A 23,625-nucleotide genomic window follows, 5' to 3' on the forward strand; every position below is an offset into this window, starting at 1 on the left:
ATTATTAAGATATGGCTAAGTAGGACTCAAAAGTCCCCTTCCTCACACGGTACCAATAAGACCCATTGTGTTAGACTTTCTAAAGATTTGCTTGCATTCTAAGACAGGATAAGTCTTTAGTCAAAGAAATGGATTATCTAATTGTGGGAATTTAGAAATCACTAAAGCAATGGAGGGAAGGAAATGGTGGTTGTTTTTTTTTTTTAATGGGAGACATCTTCACACCCCTTAAAGACAGGTTGCCAAGTACGCTACTTGAAAGCACCCTTGAATGTCTTCACTGAACTCGTGATTTCAACAGTATGGATAATAAGGGGTAAAGATGCATGTACTTTAGACCACTTCATTGACATATAAATAATATATAATAAATTGCACATGTTTAAAGTTTGCAATTTTATAACTTTTGACATATGAATGCAACCTTAAAATAAATCATCATCACAATCAAGATAATTAACATATCCACCATCCCCTGAGTTTCCCCATCCATTCCACACCCCTGTTCTTAGGCAATCAGTGATCTGCTTTTTTTGATTATAGATTAGTTTACGTATTCTAGAGTTTTATATAAATGGAATCCTTACGAGATGTGCTCTTTTTGGTCTAGCTTCTTTCAATCAGCATAACTTTTTTTAAATTGGAGTATAGGGACACCTGGGTGGCTCAGCGGTTGGGCATCTGCCTTCAGCTCAGGGTGTGATCCTGGAATGCCTGGATCAAGTCCTATATCAGGCTCCCTACATGGAGCCCACTTCTCCCTCTTTTTATTTTTTTATTTTTTTTCCGCTTCTCCCTCTGCCTGTGTCTCTGCCTCTCTGTCTCTGTCTCTCATGAATAAATAAATAAAAATTTTTTTAAAAAAGATTAAAAATAAATTGGAGTATAGTTGACACAATGTTACATTAATTTCAGGTGTATAACATATAGGATTCATCCATGTTGTATAGATCAGTTCATTCTAAAGTTGCATATTTGGAATTACATTTGCCATTAGAAAGTAAATAATTTCTTTTCCTCTGTTGTGTCTTCTGCTTTAGTAAAGATTTAGATGGAACTGATTGAAAATTCTGTTGAGCTTAAAATGAAGACTTCTGAAACTTGTTTTGATGTACTATTTATCAATCCTTTAAGATTCCAGTGGAGATACAAAAAAAATATCCTTCTGCAAGGATTTAAATGCATTTTCATTTTCAATTAGCAGTCTTTTAGTCCACTATTAAAAGTTTAATGTAAAATCAAGTAGATCAACTCACTTTTGGAGTAGGATATTGTACTTCTTAAGACTATCTTCTTGACCCTTCTGGGGGAATCTTGAGGGAAATCCTTTTACTTGGTCTGATGTAAGAAGTGGGTATCTCAGAACTTCACACTGGCATTAGCTATGGATATTAAATGATAAAGTGCTAACCAATAAATATGATTTGAGTGATTTGTGTTAACACTGTACAGGAGCTCAATATGAATGGGAGAAGAAGTGCCTTTACCACTCAATCTTGGGTAATTACATTTCAACCTTATTACTTAATATTGGGAGGGAAAATTTTTTAGTCTGCTATTTTGCAAAAAAAGAAACAAAAAACAAAAATGGTTACATCCATTATTACTGCTATCCTAATCTCTTCCTCACCCTTTCTTAAATTTTCAGGTGGGTATAACCCATGTATAGAGATAATTGAACAGCCCAGGCAGAGGGGCATGCGTTTTAGATACAAGTGTGAAGGGCGATCAGCAGGGAGCATTCCAGGGGAGCACAGCACAGACAACAACCGAACATACCCATCTATCCAGGTAATAGACCGTTCTCCTGTTTGTATGTAACTCTTGCTTAATATTTTATCTATAGCAATTACACTAAAGGTTCAGTTTCTTCAGTGTGCTGTCATTTCCACTTAAATATATACTGGCTTAAATATATACTGTCAAGGGATATTTATGGTATGACAGTGAATATAAGAGCATGGCATTCAGTGGCCCAACATCCAAGTATTTTCTCATGCTCCATGATAATATTTTGGTATAACATTTTAAAAGGAAAATAAGCAGAATCAAATGATATATGATCACTTGAAATTAGTGCAGAAAATAATATGCCAAAGAACTGTGAAGTAAATTCTTCCCTTCTGGTATTCTCTGGAAAATTTCATCCAAACTGCATTTGCTAGTCAGTTGGACTTTATTTATCTAGTGCTAACCACGTGATATAAATTGAACCCCATTTGGTAGGTCAGTTCTTAAAATGAGATCAAGTTATGGATCATATATTTAATTTCCCCCTTTTTCAGATTATGAACTATTACGGAAAGGGAAAAGTGAGAATTACATTAGTAACAAAGAACGACCCATATAAACCTCATCCTCATGATTTAGTAGGAAAAGACTGCAGAGATGGCTACTATGAAGCAGAATTTGGACAAGAACGCAGACCCTTGTTGTAAGTACATAGTCACAGGCATCTTGAGGAATAAGATAAGCAGAGGATGCTCCATTTCCTTTCATGTACATCTGATAAAGTAATTTCTCATTCTTCTATTTACTGTTTTGTACATCTAAATTTGCTTACCATTCGCAGTAGAACTACCCTTTTATTCTTTATTAGTAGACACAGCCCATGGTGGTAGCAGGAATACTTATTTATTGCTACTAAAGGTAAACATAAACTTACTTTATGCTGTGATTTTTTTCTTAGTTTGAACAATCTCTGAAAAGTTTTCTTTCATATATTTTTACTGTGTCCTTTCATTAATAGTTAAAAATTACCAGATATGAGAAAACCAACTGGAAAACTGGAATTATTATTTAGAAAAAGACAGGTTATAAAGGTTACATAAGATGGTAGTTCTAAGATAAGAAAAATGATATAACACTTTGGTGTTGGTGAGGGTGCCAGAAGATGGGTCCATTCATCATGTTGGTGATAGTATAAATTAAATCCTTCTGGTAGGCGCTTTAAAAACTACATAGGAAAAGCCGGAAAAGTATGAATGTCTGTTGAACCAGCAATTCTACTTCTAGGAAATTATCTTCAGGAAACAATTAAGCATGTTCAGATATTCTGCTATAGTCATGTTCGTTGCAGCTCTGTTTATAATGGCAAAAAGTTAGAAGTGTTCAGGATAATAAACAAGGGATCAGTTAGATAAACTGGCACATCCGTGCAGTGTAGCCTTAAAAATAACATTGCAAATATCGCTTTGTGTAAAAAGATAATCACACTATGTTGATAAATAGGTTTTAAAACAATATGTGATAAAAAAAATCTTAAAAAAATAGGTGTATACCTATGCTTGGTAGTATATACACTAAGGTATTAATAGTAGTTGTCTTTTCGTGGTTAAGACTGTGGGGTTTTATGTTTTTTTTTAACTTGTGTTTATTCTATGATTCAGTTTTTATAATGAACATGTATTGCCTTTGGAAAAAACTGAACCTAATTACAACAAGGAAAATGTTAGTAGCCTTCTTATATATTAATAGTAACTATCTAGAAAATATACTTTAAAAATATTTTTCTTGCAATAGCAACACAAAACATAGATACCTAATAATACACATATGGCAAGAAATATTTCCTATTCATATCATTTGACCTCCCAACACCATTTTACATCGTAGACCATTCCTTTCTTGGAACCTTCTTATTTCTTGATTTATGTGAGAACAGACTCTTGTGTTTCATTTCCTACTTTTCTAGCTATTCTTTCTCAATCTTAGTTACAGATAATTAAGTTCTTAATTATGTCCAATAATGCCCTTTATGGTTGTCCTGATTCTCTGCCCAGTCCAGGATCCTGTTAAGGATCACACACTGTATTTACTTGTTATGTTTTTTTAGTTGTCATGATTAATAAAGTCTCCTTTAATTTAGAAGAGTTTTGCAGCCTTTTTTGGTCTTTCATGACCATTAACTTTTTTTTTTTTTTTGGTGACCATTAGCATTTTTGAAGAGTCTGGGCTACCTGCTTGAAGATTATTGTTCAATGTGGATTAGTCTGAATGGTTGCTCATTTATATTGATGTTGCTCTGAGTAACATGAGTAGTATTTTCATGTTAACATGAAACATTTTGGTTGAGAAGGCTACAGAGGTGGTATAATGTTATTCTTAAGATATCCCTCAGGAGACATGGGATATTAGTGTTTTCCATTGGTGGTATTAATTGACATTCTCTTGTAAAAAAAAAAAAAAAAAAAACTTTTCCTTTTCCTTTTCCCCGCTAAAAAATAAATACCACTGCAGACCCATGGAATCTTATATTCAGTGTACTGTAGTCCATTACTGGCATTATTATTTTGATGTTCAGATTGACCAATGCAAGCTCCTTCAGCCTGTTTCCTGTATCTTTTTGACATGTTTCCATCTTTCTTCGAGTACTTCTTTACTTTCTGACACAGCAAGATGTTCAAGACTTACTTGTACTTTTCTTGCTCCAGCTTTGAAATCCGTTTTTTTCTGAGGAGCCCTGGTTCCTTTCAGTGGAGAATGGTATTTGGTCTGATTGTCTTTTTAACATATTCTCTTAAATACATCAACAGCACCTCAAATAGAATATGCCCCAAATCCTGATTTTACCGTGATCATACTTCTTTCTTCTCAATGGGTCTTCCACTGTGCCTTATCTCAGTCATTGCTATAAAAGCTCCCAGACATGGGTATCATCCTTGATACTCCCCATGCAGGCACGCACATTGAATGCATTAACAGGTACCTCCTAAATAGTTCTTTTTTTTTTTAATTTTTTTAAATTTTTATTTATTTATTTATGATAGTCACAGAGAGAGAGAGAGAGAGAGAGAGGCAGAGACATAGGCAGAGGGAGAAGCAGGCTCCATGCACCGGGAGCCTGATGTGGGATTCGATCCCGGGTCTCCAGGATCGCGCCCTGGGCCAAAGGCAGGCGCCAAACCGCTGCGCCACCCAGGGATCCCCCCTCCTAAATAGTTCTTGAATCTCTGCACTTCTCTCGGTGATCTCTGTCATCACCACGCTACCTGTAGTGGATATGTAGGCTGCCAGGATAGCCTCCTGACTGATCTTGCATCAACTCTTTTTGTACCTCTTCCCTCCAGATCTGCTCTCTACTTTATCCAAGATCTAATTTATTTATTAAAATAATAAATTTAAACATTTATTCAGAGTGATCTTTTCAAATACAAATCTGATTGTCATATTCCAATTTAAAACATTTCAATGGCTTTATGTGGCTCTTGGAATAAGGGCAGTATTCCTTATTGGCCTATAAAGTCCTCAGGGTCTGCTTGTATTTCTAGCCTTCTGCTATCCTGTGCGCCCCTTGAAAACTCTGCTGCAGTCACAGAGACCTTCCTTTAGTTCCCTGTGCTCACAGCACTCTTTTGTAAAAGCCTTTGCTTGTTCTGTTCCTTCTGCCCGAAATCTCTTTCCTCTCTTCTTCCCCTAGTTCATTTCTGTTTATATTAAGTACCACTTCGCACAGTAAGCCTCTCTGTCCTTCCCGAATGGATCAGCTCTCTCCCATCACAGGCTCCCATGACATAATGTATATATCTCCTTTATAAAACTTGTCATGGTTTCAGTTTAGCATTTTTTGCCTGTGATTATTTAATAGTGATCAATTTGCCTCACTAGACCAGAGGTCAGTAAACCTTCTCTGTAAAGAGCCAGATAGTAAATATTGTAGGCTTTGCAGGCCATGTGGTCTCTGTTGCATCTGCTTAATTCTGTTGTAGCACAAAAGCATGCACAGACAATATATAAACATATCAGCCTGTGTTCCAAAAAATTTTTATTTAAAAAAATAGGTGGTGGGCCGGGTATGGTCCGTGGGTGATAGTTTGTGAACCCCTGTGTAAGCTCCACAAGGGGAGGGATCGTATGTCTCTGTTACTTTCTAGAGTTTTTGGTACAGAGTAGGAATTCCAAAACTTGTTCAATAACTGTGAATGAATGAATGAATGAATGAATGATTGATTCAGAGAATCTTTATGATCCTTGGTTTCCTCATGGCAGAGTTTCAAAAATCCTTACCACTTCTCATATTCTGTGAATAGCAGTCAAATACCATTTTTCAGATGAAACAAAATTAAGTAGTATATAAATATATTAAACAATTCTTTAAAATTTTTTGTCAAAGAAAAGGTGAGAGCCAAGCTATGAACCCTTCAAAGAAGCAGAGTACTTTTGAGGAAGAGGATTATGGTTTCAGGGTTTTGAGAAAGGATTATGAATTCAAGATCTATTTTTTAATTATTGGAGACAGAGGAAGGAAATGTCAAAGATGTTTTAAGTGATAACAAAATCACAAATGTGGTGAAGGTGAAGAGCGTAGACAGAAGGCACCATGAGCATGGAGAGGAGCAAACAAGGCAGGCAGCCTCCTGGAGCAAAGGGCCATGTGAAGCTTGAACAGATAGTAATGTTATTATAACCAAGTTTTGCTTCCTTATTCACACCCACCTAACTTTAATGATGTCATGGTTTTTCCATGTGGGAACAAGTATGACTGGTGGTGGTAGGGGAGTTCCCCCCACCATCATCTGTGCTACTAATATGCAAATTAGTGATATTTGTAGCTATTGAGAAGTTTTCCATAAATGACATTTTGAAACTTTTGTTTAATATTATTGTTCATATTAAATATTTTTCTAATTTGAAAGAAAACATTTCAGTGCTTTCTTATGAATGATTATTATAACTTCATGTACTATCACTAAAACACTCCTTTGCTACTGGTAATGAAGTCAGGGCTCAGAAATCAAATGTCTGTGGAATGAATCAGGTATGGGAGGACTAGCAGGCCCCGTAGCGAATTGGAGATCCCAGCATAAATGCGATTATGGGTGCTCGGCTCCAACGAGGTGTTCCTGTGGAAGGCTATTGTTGCCAGCCTGTTAGAACGTTCAGGAGAAACCGGAATTCTAGATGTTTATGTCCAGTTACTGGATTCTTAAATGTTAGTAGTGTGTGCATGTTTGTTTGTTTGTTTTTTAATACAGGCAACATTTATGGGCTCAGAAAAATATACCTGTGGTCGTCTTTTTACTCTTTTTTGTTTGGGAAGTCAGTTTTAGCTTTTGGTATCACCTTCCTGTTACTTTTCATCTATTTTGGTGTATTTGACATAGGTATAGGATGTACATTTGACTTTGGCAGTATTCTTTGCTAAAACTTCATTTATATGTCTTTGTGTTTAACTGTAATGCAATTTGAAAGTTCTGTTTTTTCCTTCTAGTTTTCAAAATTTGGGTATTCGTTGTGTAAAGAAAAAAGAAGTAAAAGAAGCTATTATTTCAAGAATAAGAGCAGGAATCAATCCTTTCAATGGTAAGTATGTTTGATAGAATTATTTCTATTACTTGAATATTGACCTATCTGTGCAAGTGAATTGTTTGTGTCTTGAACCTGTGCTTTAAAAGCTATATTAAGTTTTGTTGATGGATACCTGTATCTGAGGAATGAAGATTTAAAATCTTTCATAGCATTGGGGAAAAAATTATCTGACAGACAAGGCTTTCTGGTATCTGTGGAGAGTGCTGTTGTTTTCTATAAGAAAACCTTGTCACAAATGTTCTGATTTCTTTTAGAATGTAGCCTTCCATTTGCCACTCCAGCAGACAGTATACATTACCTTTTCTGAACGTTGAACTGGCACTGTGGTTATTTAAATCAAGGGCATACTCAACAGTGAAATTAAAATTAATCCCAGTGTGGAAGAAGATGTATAGAAATAGTAGAAGTGATACAGAATATTTTCATAGTGTATTTGTGTATAAGGCTAGCTATTTACTAGTTAGTGGGTTTTGTCAGGGATTGTGCAATCTGGTGTTGCGCCTAGCAACTGTAAACACCTCTGTTGTTTGAATAGATGGATGACTGCACCAAGCTGAATGCAGGCATCCTACACTACAGTAGTCTCCACTGTAAAGTCTTCTGCAGCTACTTAAATAGGCATAATTAGGAACTAAATGACTAACATTTTCGAAGAATAGATTTCTCTGTCATATTTAAGACATCCTTATATTGTTGGTTTGTGTTTTTCCTGGATGTATAAAAATAATTTAAGGGAGGGGCGCCTGGGTGGCTCAGTCAGGGAAGCATCTTGCCTTCGGCTCAGGTCATTATCCTGGGGTCCTGGGATTGAGCCCCATGTCAGCTCCCTGCTCATCAGGGAGCTTGGTTCTCCTCCTCCCTCTCCCTCTGCTGCTTCCCCTGTTTGTGCACCCTCTCCCTCTCTCTCTCTTTCTGTCAAATAAATCTTTTTTTTTTTTTAATAAGGGATAGGAAGATAATTTGAGGAATATGTTCATAGCCAAATGCTGTGTTTTTATGAACTGTAAGGTCTGCATCTCTTCTCCCTAGGTCTTTATTTTTTTATAATATTTAGTGTAATGCTCTAAACAAACGTCCCCTTCCCCTTCAGTCTTCCTTATCAGAGCAGATGACTGTTTTTTGGTGTATGTTTCTCCAGAATTTTCTTTATACATGTATAGCTGTCTCCCTGGTTTAGGAATTTATCTCATAGTTTTTATGGTGCAGATTACTGTAGTATAGGATGCCAGCATTTAGCTTGGTGTAGTCACTCATCTATTCAAACAATACAGAGTGCTTACAGTTGCCATCCCCAGCAAAATCCACTACACAGTAAATACACAGCTTATACACATATGCATATATTATTTTGATAAAAAGAATCATGGGTATATTACTGCTGCATCTTTCTCTCCACTTAGGAAAAGATCTTAAACATCTTGCTATGTTAGTACTTATAAATAGTCTATTTTACTTTTTAACAGAGTACTGTATTTTTGGATAGACCATAATTTATTTATCTAGCCATCTGTTAATGAACATTTAGGTTATTTTCATTTTGTTAAAAAAAAACCTCCATTGAACATATATACACTGAGTTCTTGTGTGATTATTTCCTTAGGATATATTTTTCTTTTTTTTTTTTTTTTTGAGTTTTTTTTTTTTTTTTTTAAGTACTTTCTATACCCAGCATGGGGCTCGAACTCACAACACTGAGATCAAGTCACATGCTCTTCTGAGCCAGTCAGATGCCCCTAGGATAAATTTAAAAGTGGAAAATTTCTGGGTCAAGAATATGCTCATTTTCATTGCTGAAGTAAAAACTCAATCTTATAGAGTCCATCTAAGTCTAGATGCAGTATAAAACAGGGATAATGTAGTATAAAAAAGTAGATTATATAGGTTACTGTTTATTAAGAAATTTTTGTATGTCAAGGAGTAAATGTTAAGTGCTTTATGTATGCTATTTAAACCTCAAAATTTTAAAAAAAATTTAACCTGGTGGGGAGTGGGTAGTCCAGTCGTCCAGACATCTGCCTTCGGCTCAGGTCCTGGGATCGAGTGCTATGTTGGGCTCCCTGCTCAGCGAGGAGCCTGCTTCTCCCTCTACCCCTGCTCTTGCTCTCTCCCACTATTGTTCTCTCTCTCAAATAAATTTTAAAAATTTAAAAAAATATATATTTTATTTATTTATTTATTTATGATAGTCACACACACAGAGAGAGAGAGAGAGAGAGAGAGAGAGAGGCAGAGACATAGGCAGAGGGAGAAGCAGGCTCCATGCCGGGAGCCCGACGTGGGATTCGATCCCGGGTCTCTAGAATCGTGCCCTGGGCTAAAGGCAGGTGCTAAACTGCTGCACCACCCAGGGATCCCAAATAAAATATATTTTTAAAAAAGTTTTAAGTAATCATTCTTGCCCCTCAATATGGAGCTTGAACTCACAATCCTGAGATGAAGAGTTGCACGCTCTTCTGACTGAGCCAGTCAGGTGCCCCTTATCTCATTTAATTTTTATAATAACCTATGAGGTAGGGACTATTATTATGTCCATTTTGAAAATAAATTAAGGCATGGAAAAGTTAAGTAATTTTCTCAAGGTCAGAGAGCTGTTAAGTGGGGGTGCTGGGATTTAAACACAGGTAGCCTGGCTACCAGGCTCATGATTTTATCTGTCCTGAGGTGCCTAGGTGGATTTAGATTTGGGGAAGGGAGCAATCCTGGCAGTTGAGCCTTCACAGTATTTGTGGTTTGATGGTGGTTTAGTTTTTTGTAACATCCTTTTCTTCCCCACAGCCCTTTTTGCTCTCACTAATATAAGGATTTATCTCACAATTTGAGTTGTAGGAATCCACCCACCCCCACTCCTGTTAGAGTAATCTTTTTAGAATAGCACTTTTAGCATATCATTCAGATTAAGAAGTTGGAATGACTCCTTTAAAAGTTTAAAAACTAAATGGTCCTAAATTAAAAGTCTTTCACATGTAACTCCCAACGTATTTTTCCTGCCTTCTCTTCCACTGGTCCTCTTCACCCTTCACTCTTGTTCACCCTACCCTCACTGTCTCAGTCCATTGTCTTCCATTTTCCATAGGAATGTAAGCTTACATCATTCGTAGCTTGTAGCCTGGACTACTGTTGTTAGCACCTAAACTTGGGGTCCTGCCTCTATTCTTTATCATCTTTTAAGCACTTTATATGCTGCATGCAAAAATAGCCTGCTAAAACCAGTAGGAATTACTTCAGAATGCTGCTTATCATCCTTCAGTGGCTCTAAATAATTTTCAGCAGTGGTTCTCAATTTGAATATACATAAGAAATCCTTCTTACTTAAAAAAGGTACATTTCAGTTCACATTCCAACCAGTTTGCTGGGTCTGGCAAGGGATCTGGGACTGTGTTGGTTTTTTGTTTTTTTAAAGATTGATTGATTGATTTTTTTAAAGATTTTGTTTTTTTATTCATAGAGACAGAGAGAGAGAGAGGCAGAGACACAGGTAGAGGGAGAAGCAGGCTCCATACAGGAAGCCTGACCGTGGGACTCAATCCCAGGTCTCCAGAATCACACCCCAGGCTGTAGGCGGTGCTAAACCGCTGTGCCACCGGGGCTGCCCTAAAGATTTATTTATTTGAGGGAGAGAGAGCACATGCATGCATGCACTCATGAGCCAGAGGGGGAACAGCAGAGGGAGAGGGAGAAGCAGGCTCCCCACTGAGCAGGGAGCTCAACACTGGACTCCCATCTCAGCACCCCGGGGCCATGACCTAATACCAACAGACTCTTAATCGACTGAGCCACCTAGGCGCCCCTGGGATTGTGATTTAAGAAACCTCTAGCTCTGTGTTTCTTGACTTATTTCACTGTGACTCACAGAAGAAACAGATCTTATTCTTCTACTCAATACATACATAAGCATACATACATACGTATAAACATTAATCTTACTACATGCAATAATATATTATATTCCATACCTTGCACTCCATTTCTTCCTTCCTTTCTCTGTCTTCTTTTTTTTTTTTTTTTTAAGAACTTGCTTATTGAACCCATGAAATTAGTTTTATGGCTGACCAGTAAGTCCCAGACTCTTACCACATGAAATATGTTCTCTATGCTATTCCATTCCTTTCCATTCCATTTGTTTCTTTCTCTTTTTAAGGAAAATGTTTATCCACATGCACCTCTGTTTATAGCAGCATTATTTACAATAGCCAAGATATGGAGGCAGCCCAAGTGTCCATCAGCTGATGAGTAGATAAGAAAGATGTGGTATATATATATATAATAAAATATTATTCAGCCATAAAATGAATGAAATCTTGCCATTTGCAATGACATGGATGTAGCCAGAGAGTATTAGTAAGTGAAATAAGTCAGTCAGAGAAACACAACACGATTTTACTCAGATGTGGAATGTAGAAAACAAATGAGCAAAGGGAAAGAAAGACAAACTAAGAAACAGACTCCTAACTCTAGAGAACCAAGATGGTTACCAGAAGGGATGTGGGTAGGGGGATGGGTGAAATAGATGATAGGGAATAAGGTGTGCACTTGTGATGAGCACTGGGGTGGTATATAAAAGTGTTGAATCACTATATTGTACACCTGGAACTAATATAGCACTGTATAGTAACTAACTAGAATAAAATTTTTTTTAAAAATGCTTATCCAACCACCAAATTAATTTTATGACCAGTGTGGGTCCCAAACTACAACTTGAAAATCTCTACCCCAGATGATTCTGATGCAGCTTTGAGCAACTCTGATCTACTTGGTAGATTCAACTTCTCAATCATGGTACTCAAAGCCCTTCATGATCCAGTCCTTGCTTTCCATCCCAGCTTCACCTCTAGCTTGTATGCTCTGCCTCAACTTCCTGTCCCTCCTTCCCCTAATACTGAGTGCACACATATGTGCTTTGTTTTTGCCATCTGAACTGTTTTGCCGTGTTAGAAGAGCCACATTCTTTTCTTTCTTGCTACTTTGCCTTTATATACGCAACTCTCTATCATGGAGTAGTATGATCTACCTGGTGAATTTTTCCTGCTCAGCCTTCAAATTTAAGGGTCACATCTTTTTTTTTTAATGTTTTTTTTTCTTTAATCTTTATTTATTTTAATCTACGATAGTCACACACAGAGAGAGAGGCAGAGACACAGGCAGAGGGAGAAGCAGGCTCCATGCACCGGGAGCCCGACGTGGGATTCGATCCCGGGGCTCCAGGATCGCGCCCTGGGCCAAAGGCAGGCGCCAAACCGCTGCGCCACCCAGGGATCCCAAGGGTCACATCTTTGAAGCTTTCTGTGACCTTTCCAGATAGAGTAAAGTATCCTGTTTTCCCAAAATGTTGTACATTTTTTTAAAGATTTTATTTATTCATGATAGAGAGAGAGAGAGAGAGAGAGAGAGAGGCAGAGACATAGAGGGAGAAGCAGGCTCCCCGCAGGGAGCCTGATGGGGGACCTGATCCTTGAACTCCGGAATCCCACCCTGAGCCAAAGACAGAGGCTCACCTGCTGAGCCACCCAGGCGTCCGTGTTGTACATATTTCTAATACGATTTGCTATAGTTTGTTTGCATGTTACTCCTGCACTGAGTCCTGAGGCTCTGAAGAACTGGCTTCGTTGTATCTCTAACACATAGCCTGCCTAGTGTCTAGCACATGGTAGAGGCTTAATTAAAATCTAGAAAGGGTAAATGAACAAAGGAATAAGTGAACATGCTTTGTTTATACTTGTCTATCAAAAATGTTCAAGTTGTTTTCCTTACCTGAAGTACCGTGAAAGCCTTTTCAGCTCTCTTGAGCCCAAGGTGATATCCTCCTAATTATCCATTCATTCAGCAATTAGTCATGAAAAGCTTTATGACATCTGTTGGATCATTTAATTCTTAGTGGTTGTCTCCTGAGATGAATTTCATGCTCATTGTGGACAGGATCTATGATGGAACTGGGTTATATTTAACTTTGGTACCTAAACAGTATATTTATATTACTGTTAAAATAAATATCTTCACAACCAAGTACCTTAAGGTAAAACCTGCATACCTTCTGTGTCGTAGGTTACACATCTTAGCTACTTATACATTCATTTCTTCAACAGGTTTTTACCTCATTCAATCTTTATAGTCCTATGTTGTTCTAGGTGCTTGGGATAGGTTAGTGAACAAAACAGAAACGTCTGCCTTCAAGAAACTTACATTTCTGTGAAGAAAGACCAACAGTTAACAAAATTATTAGATAAGTGTATTATGTAATTTATTAGACAATGAAAAGTGCAGAGGAGGAAAAATCCACAGTGTAAAGAGTCAGGAATTTGTAGTTAGTTGTTAGGGAGAACAGGTTATAAATGTAAATAGATAGTTAGAGTAGGCCTCATTCTGTATTCTGATGTAGTTTTCATAGTAGAAATAATGATGATTATATACTTTTATTTTCCTCGAATATTGAAATGAAACTTAAAAAGTATATTTCTAATACTAAGCAAAGCAAAATCTAACCCCCCTGAAAAAACTCAAAACACTAAAAACTAATTTAAATAACCTGAATTCAGAGGTAGAATTATTCATTCTTTGGTTGTTTATTTTATTTTTGAGATCTACAAGTTAAAATTCTACCACTTAGAAATTTGTCAGAGCTGCATTGATCTTTTTTCATAGCTGTATCCCTTCACATTGGAAAATTCTGTCTGTAAGAGGCCAGCTGACTTTGTTTTTGTGATATATATTTATAGTATATAGAAACAGAGTTTCTAAGTTCTCCTGGGTCTAAAAACAACAATAACAACAACAACAGAATTGGAAAGGTTTAGCAGAGGGATCCCTGGGTGGCGCAGCAGTTTAGCGCCTGCCTTTGGCCCAGGGCGCGATCCTGGAGACCTGGGATCGAATCCCATGTCGGGCTCCCGGTGCATGGAGCCTGCTTCTCCCTCTGCCTATGTCTCTGCCTCCCTCTCTCTCTCTCTCTCTCTCTCTCTCTCTCTGTGTGACTATCATAAAAAAATAAAAATAAAAAAAAAAAAAAAGGAAAGGTTTAGCAGAATAGTATCTACAAATTCTGGTCCATGGACTGATGCTATTTCATTGTGAGTCTTTTCTAGAAATCAGGTGTATCATGTAAAATACAAAGACTACTAAAAACTATTTTTACGGGGATCCCTGGGTGGCTCAGCGGTTTAGCGCCTGCCTCTGGCCCAGGGCATGATCTTGGAGTCCCGGGATCAAGTCCCACATTAGGCTTTCTGCATGGAGCCTGCTTCTCCCTCTGCCTGTGTCTCTGCCTCTCTCTCTGTGTCTCTCATAAATAAATAAATAAAATCTTAAAAAAAAAAAAAACTATTTTTACTTTGTGTGGGATTATTTGTGTAGTACGTCAACCAGTATGTTATTATAAGGCCATTTCTTATCTTTCTTGCTATTAGTGCTTTAAAACAGGAACTACCTCTTGCAAATAGGGATATATAGCAATCAAGTAGTATTAAACTTGAGGCTTCATGTAAAAATATTTTTCAAATTATCTTAAGATGTGGTAAAATCTAAAGGAGTAAGGAATTTAAAGAAGGGCTTCAGTATCAAGTTTTAATAGTGTCTACTTACCTGGAATAAAAGAATAACAGACTTTATTAGAGGACTTTTACTACAAAAGCTGAAAAAATTTTCAGTTATTTATCATTTTCTAGCTATGTATTTAATAACATTTCAGGAATTCTAATATTCACTGATTAAGATCTATCGGATTTTGACAAAGAATTTGTACTTCAGTTTTATTAGGTATTTTATTATTTTTCAATATACAGAGGACATTGAGTTGTTACATACACTATTTTACAGTTGAGTTTGGGGAATTATTTTATATTGGTAGTCTGAAAATGAAGACTGTTTTATTTTTTTTAAGCTTTTTAAGGAATACGTTTTATTTATATTTTTTTAATAAATTTTAAAATTTATTTATGATAGTCCTAGAGAGAGAGAGAGAGGCAGAGACATAGGCAGAGGGAGAAGCAGGCTCCATGCACCGGGAGCCCGACGTGGGATTTGATCCCGGGTCTTCAGGATCGTGCCCTGGGCCAAAGGCAGGCGCCAAACTGCTGCGCCACCCAGGGATCCCAAGAATACATTTTAAAAAGACAAGTGATCTTGGAATGCCTGGGTGACTCTCCAGTGGGTTAAGCATTGGACTCTTGATTTTGGCTCAGCTCATGATTTCATGATTGCGAGATCAAGCTCTGTGTGGTGCTTCTCGCTCGGTGTGAAGCCTGCTTAAGATTCTCTCTTTCCCTCACCCTAGGCCCCTGTCCTTCAAAAAATAAAAATAAAATCTGGTTTAATACAAGAAAATAAGGGGACACCTGGGTGGCTCAGCGGTTGAGCATCTGCCTTTGGCTGAGGGTGTGATCCCAGGATCCTGGAATCGATACCCACATCAGGCTCCCTGCATAGAGCCTGCTTCTTCCTCAGCCTATGCCTCTGCCTCTTCCTCTCCGTGTCTCTCATGAATAAATGGATAAAATCTTTAAAAAATATATACAAGAAAATAAGAATCTTTCCTCACAACTTAAATCTTAAAAAGCAAGAAGAAGGGTGCCTGGCTGGCTCAGTTGGTGGAGCATGTGATTCTTCAACTTGGGGTTGTGAGTTTGAGCCCCACATTGAGTGTAGAGATTACTACAATATATTTTTTTTTATTAGTAAGAAGGAAAAAAAGGCTCTTAAGTACTTTATTATCCTTTCTTCACTTCACTCACTTTGGTTGTTCAAGCCGTATTCAATTATCCTAGGCAGAACTTGAGGCACTTCTCTTATACCTTCTATACTCCTGAACATACTCCCATTATAACACATTTTATATTACATAATTTTAGTTTACCTATTTCTCATTGTGTCTCTGCCCTTCTCCCTGTGTGTCTCATGAATAAATAAATAAAATCTTTCAAAAAAATAAAATTATTAGTCCTTATATTGTATATTTTTGTCCTGTTGTTTACTTGTGTTTCAGTAATATTTAACTGTATTAGAATTTTGGAAATGTCACACCTCTCGACCTAATAGATGTTATAATTGACGTTAAAAATTTGAATCCCTGCTACCAAGAGAGATACATCGTGGTAATATATTTTTGATAAAAATGAAATTTTTGTACATATTGCTCTTAGAACTAGGGAACAATATTTATTTCTAAAGATAAAGAGCAATCATTACCTTGTTTCCTTTTGATCAAGTATAAAGAAATTTTAAACTAGTTTAAGAGGAATTTAAGAGAATTTGATTATTCTCATACTTTAGATTTTGCTTCTTTTTTTTTTTTTAAACTATACTTATTTATTCAGGAGAGACAGAGAGAGACAGAGAGAGAGAGAGGCAGAGACATAGGCAGAAGGAGAAGCAGGCTCCATGCAGGGAGCCCGATGCGGGACTCGATCCTGAGACTCCAGGATCAGGCCTTGGGCCGAAGGCAGGTGCTCAACAGCTGAGCCACCACCCCGGCGTCACAGATTTTGCATATTTTAAAAGCTGAATAGCACTTTTCACATTGCAGAATAAAATACTGCATTTTGTATTATAGAATGATATGTATTTATTTAAAAAGCCTACAGCAGGCATTATCCTAAATGAAGGAAACATCAGAAGCAGTCACTTTGAAATTAGGAATGAGGAAAGAGGAAATTACTACTTTTGTTCAATGCAGATTATAGCCAATGTAGTGCGACCTGATTGAAAATGCAGAAATAAAACTGTAATTATTGGAAGCTATTATTTATGGTGAAGACTCAAAAGGACATACAAATAGATTATTAAAATAATAACTTTAAAAGGGTGAATGGATGTAAAATTAATATACAAATGTCAGTTGCATTTCTGTATATCAACAAATAATTAAAGGAAATATTGTCAGAAAATATGAAGTACATGGCAAAAATTTAAGAAACGATGATCAAGATTTCTTTAGGGAAAATTGTAAGACTTTATTATGAGATGATAGAGAACACCTAAACTGAGGAGCTATATGTCATGTTCACTAATATCAATATTATAAAGATGGCATTTTTTCCCCTAAATTGATACACAGACTCAATGCAAGTCCAAACTCTTGAGATATTTTTTTATTAAATATGATAAAATTATTTTGAGCAGGAGGAGGAGGATACTTTATTAGAAGAGAAACAGAAGTGAGAAACTGACCTTATCAATATTAAGGTTTATTATGAAGAATTATTAAGGCAGTGTAGTATTGGAATGACAATAGACAGATTGGCCAGTGGAGTAGAATTGTGAGCCCATAAAGAGACAAGAAAATATGAGACTTAAGTCGGATTTTTCTACCTCTGTTATACACAAAAATCAACTGAAGATGGATTAAAGATTTTAGTGTAAATCAACATTTGTTAAGACTCTTAGCAAAAAGTATTAGTAAACAGATTTTAGTCCTTGGCATATAGAAAGACACAAAACAACGTTTTATAAACCGTTGATAAATTTGATATTCTTAATTTGAGTTTATTGTATTTTTCAGTTGTAGAATTTGGTTCCTTTCCTAATAGTTTCAAGTTCTCTACTAAACTCAGTCTTGTCTTTTAACTCCTTGAATGTATTAAGTGTATTTTAATCATGTGTCTGCAGACTTCATTATTTGAACCCTTCGTGGTCTATTACTCTTTTTGGTGGAAGTGGGTCAAAGGGAGAGGGAGGGAGAGAATTTTAAGCAGGCTTTATGCCCAGCACAGAACATGACGCAGAACTCAATCTCACAACCCTGAGATCATGACCTGGGCTGAAAATCGAGAATCAGATGCTTAACGACTGACCCACCCAGGCACCCCTGGTCTATTTCTGTAGGCTGTTGTTTTTCTTTTCTTTAAAAAAGAGAAAGAAAAATCCCTCTATTTTGTCTCCTCATTTGCCTGGTTATTTAAAATAGAATACCAGTCATCGTATATGAAAAATTATACAGATTTTAGGCCAGGATATTGTTATCTACCTTAAAGGTTTTCTTGTGGTAGGTAGTTAGTTAGCAGTCTCAGATTGCCTCCAATCAGTGAGTGATTTAGATTATTTGAAACTGGACTTCATCTCTGTGAGACCTGGTATCTTCCCAGTTCATTCTTAACTCCTAAGGTATAGCTCCTTCAGGGCCCCAACCAAAGTATTGGGCATTTATCAGATCTTCCATCCTGGGTAGAATCTGAACTCTTGTTTTCCACTATAGGCTATTGAGAGTTTATCTCAACTTCTCATTTTCCTAGCTACCTCTTACAAAATTGGCAGGCTCTATCTGGAAAAAAAAAAAAAAAAAAAACAGGCTTCTTATTCTGAACTTGCCTTTCTGGGTTTCTGTGACACTGTGATTTATAATAAATATATAATTGTCTTCACCCTCATTCCTGGCAAAGAGCTCCTAAAATCCTTGCTAAGTGATAACAGCAAAAAAATTCAAAGGAGTGTCATTTGTTATTTGTAATAACCCCTTTGCAGTCACACCTGTTATGTCATATTGTGTTATTAGACGAATACCTGCATCACAGGTGTATTATTTTGACCTTCTAGTTGTACGGATAAGTTCTTTAGAATCTATATGCATTTTTATTAACCACAATTGAATTCTAAAATCATACTTCCTCCTAACATGATGCAACACACTAACCTTCTTCCCAAATTGGCGGAGTCCTATATTTGTCTTTGGTTGATGCTCATTCCTCTTCAGGATGAGTCACACTTTGTCTTTGACATTCTGTAACCTTCCAAGAGAACTTCCAAGCTCATTCTGGTTGCTGGCCAAATTTAGTTCTTTATATAGTGGCAGAAGTGCAGACCCTGTTCCCCTCTGGCTATCAGCTGGGGCTTAGGCTTTGAGCATCTGCCTTCCACTCAGGCTTCTCCCTCTCTCTCTCTGCCCTCCCTTCCCCCGCTTGTATTATCTCTTTCTGTGAAATAAATAAAATTAAAAAAAAAATCAGTTCCTCATCTATAAAATATGGATGATAATAATTCTCATACAGATTTATACTCTCCCTATTCTCTGTTGTGTATAACCTGCAACCCTTTTTGTAAAAATTTGGTTGGTTATTAATATCATTTTGGCATTCTGCTCTAAATTTCAGATGACTTAGGATAGTTACTTCCTGACCATGCACATAACTTAATGAATCCTGTGACTACATGATGATCCTGATAAAAGGCATTCTTGCGATTTTATACTCTTCTATTTTGTTAGTACAGATTGGATGCTACTTAGGGTTATTGGAAATGTTGGGCAGGGAGGAGGACCTAGCAGGGTTTTAGTTCTATGTGACTATTTTACATTCTTTAAAAAAAAAAAAATGTACTATTTAGTCCCTGAACAACAGCTGCTGGATATTGAAGATTGCGACCTCAACGTGGTGAGATTATGTTTTCAAGTTTTCCTCCCTGATGAACATGGTAATTTGACAACGGCTCTACCTCCTGTTGTCTCTAACCCGATTTATGACAACCGTAAGTACTTTATTTTATTGTATTTGTATTGTATTGTATTTATATGTTTTTTAGTTTAATTTTTTAAAGTATTTTGGCAATTAGAGAAAGTTTGTTCATTATAAGAACAATTCAAGCATTACTGAAATAACAAGAAGACTAGATCTTCTCTGATCTCCTCCTCCAAAGATAATCTATATCCTCAGGTACATATTTCACCAGTTTCTTCATATATAAAAACACATTATCACTATCCTTGATACAATATACTTTTAGCAACTTAAATCATCACAGATCCTTTGGAAAAAAATTTTTTCTCTTAGCAATGGATCTTGAGCCTTTTCCCTTTGAGGTACCTTGTTCCCTTCAGTAGCTGCATATTTCCTTATATGGCTGTATCATCATCTTATTAAACCAAACAAGGTATTTGGTTTGTTTCCTTCTTGATTTTTTCTCTAATAAATTGTATTTCAGTAAATATCCTGTATATGCATATTTTGTGCATATGTGTCTCTAGCATAATTTTACAGTAGTATGAATGTTGGCAAATCCTGGATCAAAGGATAGGGATATTTATAGTTTTAAAAGATTATGAAATTGCCCTGAAAGTTTTTGTGCACACGTGTACATATTTGCTCTTATATATGCATCCATTCCTGGTATATGATGGCCTATTTTGCATCTAGAAGCACATAGGCCTATAATGGTAGATCAGGGTATCCTTCTCACGGAGAATTTTGAATTGCCAGGGAGAGTTACTGAAATTATATTCCTAATAAAAGGGAGCGTGAAATCACCTTGTTATAGGGTTATAGTCATGATTTAAGAGATTAATCTGGTGACAGTGTATGGATGGATTGAAAGGATGAGAATTTAGGAACAAGGAAATTTAACTAGTGGACCTATTATTGCTGAGAAATGAAGTCACAAGGCTATAGACCAGGGTGGGCTTGTCGTCAGAAAGGAAAAGGACAGGTGTGAATGATTAATGTACTTAATGTCCTTAATTTCTTTATACACTAAAGCTTTTATCTGTCCTATAAATTGTTTCCCTAGAATTCTCACCATCAAAAAAGAATAAAAATGGGACCCCTGGGTGGCTCAGCAGTTTAGCGCCTGCCTTCGGCCAAGGGCATGATCCTGGAGTCCCAGGATCAAATTCCACATCGGGCTCCCTGCATGGAGCCTGCTCCTCCCTCTGCCTATGTCTCTGCCTCTCTCTCTCTCTCTCTGTGTCTCATGAATAAATAAATAGAATCTTTTTTTTAAAAAAAGAATAAAAAATATTACTAAGACAGAAACTCATTAAAAAATCCTTTTTATTTAGGTGCTCCTAATACTGCAGAATTAAGGATTTGTCGTGTAAACAAGAACTGTGGAAGTGTCCGAGGTGGTGATGAAATATTTCTACTATGTGATAAAGTTCAGAAAGGTATTTATTTATTTGTTTCATTGAATTTAGAATATGCAGATCTTCTTTGGCTTACAGTGGGGCTATACCATGATAAATTCACTGTAAATTGAAAATAATCTTAAATTGAAAATGCAGTTAATACACGTAACCTACCAAACGTCGTAGTTCAGCTTAGTGTACCTCAAACATGCCCAGAAAACACATTAGCCTATAGTTGGGCAAAATGACCTAACACAAAGCCTACTTATAATAAAGTATTGACTATCTCATGTAATTTATTGAAAACTGTACTGAAAGTGAAAATCAGAACAGTTGTGAGTATATCAGTGGTTTACCGTCCTGATCATGTAGCTGACGTGGCTTGCTGCCACTGCCCAGCATCTTCCGAATGTCATGCTGCCTATCACTAATCCAGGAAAAGATCAAAATCTGAAGTACGGTTTCTACTGACTGCATATCACTTTCACACCATCATAAAGTCAAAAAATTGTCAAGTTGAACCATCATCAGCTGGGAGCCATCTGTATTTTAGATTAATAGATGGATTTTGTTTTCCATTGCTGTTCCTTTGCTTTTATATTCATTAGATGACATAGAAGTTCGGTTCGTGTTGAATGATTGGGAAGCAAAAGGTATATTTTCGCAAGCTGATGTACACCGTCAAGTAGCCATTGTTTTTAAGACTCCACCATATTGCAGAGCTATAACAGAACCAGTGACAGTAAAAATGCAGTTGCGGAGACCTTCTGACCAGGAAGTTAGTGAATCAATGGATTTTAGATATCTGCCAGATGAAAAAGGTATGAGTTCTTGGTGGTAAGGTTTTATGTATTTCTTAAAGTTCTCCTAATACCATTTTCTTGTAAGATACGTTTGCATACTGTTAGGTTTATTTATAGTTCACGTTTTATTTCCAGAAAATTTTTCGGTGATTTTTTTTTTTTAACCTATTGATATTTATGCTCTTTGTATTCCTGTCTTTGGAAAGGAATCTAGAATAATTTCAGAGTATCTGAACTGTTTACCAAAATTTATTTTATATTTGAGGTTCTATTTTTGTCCTTATTGTGCCCTTTTTATAGATGGAAAGCTTGCCATTCAGAATGGTCTCCATTTTGGTTTCGTCCTTACCTGCCCTTATTGCGTTAGTTGACATTGTTAACTTATAGGTGTTATGAGAAAACAAGATGAGTATTAGACCCTTTACTACCTACTTGGGACACATTCTGCAACACTTAATAAATCCAAAGCATATACATTTGTTTAAAGCACTTTATGGGAATAAAACACCTGTTTTTTAAAGGAGAAGCCACATAAACCTATGATGATCTACATGTTTTCCTCGTTTCTTTTTAACCAGATACTTATGGCAATAAAGCAAAGAAACAAAAAACAACTCTACTTTTCCAGAAACTGTGGCAAGATTGTGGTAAGAGTATTTGATTTGTATTTAAATAGATTTTGGGTTTTTTGCTTTATTCAATTTTCCAAATTTTAGCTGATGTTTTTTTAAATTGCATTTAATAATGGAAAAACTTTATCACAGCAGTTAATTTTCCTGAAAGACCTAGACCTGGTACCCTAGTATCAACTGGAGAAGGAAGATTCATCAAAAAAGGTATTTTATCCCCCATAGAGAGTATTCCTTAACGGTCAAAAGACCAGTGCTTTGCACAGTATATTGGATTCTATTCTTAGGAAAGGAAAACTGCTTCTTTGCTATTTTCTAGGCTCACAAATTTTTTTGTGCTTTGAATATTAAATGAATTGATCTCAGCTTCTTAAGTTCCTTTTGGGAACTATGATTATGTTTTGGGGATTTATTGTTTGAGAAATTACATTTGTTCATATGGTGGTAATTTTACCTAATTACCATGTGTCATGGAATAAATGGTTTGGATCTAGCCAGTCGCCCATCTTTAAAAATAAAGTTTTGCTGGAACACAACAACCATGCTCATTTGATTACATGTTTTGTCTCTGGTTGCTTTTTTTCACATTATAATGGCAGAATTGTGTAGTTCCAATAGAGGCTGTATGGCCCACGGAGCATAAAATATTTGGCCCTGTACAGGGAAAAAAAAAGTTGCAGACCTCTGGTTTAGATAATTGAACCAGGGTTATTTAACTGGAAGTCTTTTCTTCCCCTTACATTCTTAAATCTGTGCTTTTTTCCTGGTTTAGTATGTATAGCAGTCCTATACTATACATACAGAATCCTTAATTTTTTTTCTGTCTGGAAATTTTGTAGTACCTTAGAATTACATCTTTTTTTTTTTTCTTTTTAGAGAGGTGGGAGAGGGAAAGAGGGAAAGGCAGAGGGAGAGAGAGTTCTTAAACAGGCTCCGTGCCCAGTGGAGAACTCGACACTAGGCTCCATCTCAACTCTGAGATCATGACCTGAGCTGAAGAGTCAGATGCTTATCTTAACAAGTTATGTGTATTTTTCAATCATCCCTAATGAACCTTTCCTCCGTCTCT

At 36.5% G+C, this 23,625-nt stretch overlaps 1 protein-coding gene across 7 annotated transcripts in view; it reads left to right on the forward strand.

Moving 5' to 3' along the window:
• Window positions 1-23,625, forward strand: part of REL (REL proto-oncogene, NF-kB subunit) — a 42,672-nt gene that overhangs the window by 8,326 nt on the left and 10,721 nt on the right. For 4 of the 7 annotated variants that reach the window (XM_025468415.3, XM_025468440.3, XM_035721660.2 and 1 more), the window contains exons 2-9: window positions 1,649-1,791; window positions 2,286-2,434; window positions 7,211-7,302; window positions 19,612-19,752; window positions 21,059-21,163; window positions 21,733-21,945; window positions 22,506-22,574; window positions 22,692-22,763. In XM_025468415.3, coding sequence (XP_025324200.1) covers window positions 1,649-1,791; window positions 2,286-2,434; window positions 7,211-7,302; window positions 19,612-19,752; window positions 21,059-21,163; window positions 21,733-21,945; window positions 22,506-22,574; window positions 22,692-22,763 — 984 coding nt within the window. Of the gene's footprint in view, window positions 1-1,452; window positions 1,501-1,648; window positions 1,792-2,285; window positions 2,435-7,210; window positions 7,303-19,611; window positions 19,753-21,058; window positions 21,164-21,732; window positions 21,946-22,505; window positions 22,575-22,691; window positions 22,764-23,625 lie in introns of all 7 variants that reach the window. The other 3 variants (XM_049115899.1, XM_049115897.1, XM_049115898.1) reach the window with 2 other exon arrangements.

This window comes from Canis lupus, chromosome 10 (assembly GCF_003254725.2).
Source record: "Canis lupus dingo isolate Sandy chromosome 10, ASM325472v2, whole genome shotgun sequence".
NCBI lineage: Eukaryota > Metazoa > Chordata > Mammalia > Carnivora > Canidae > Canis > Canis lupus.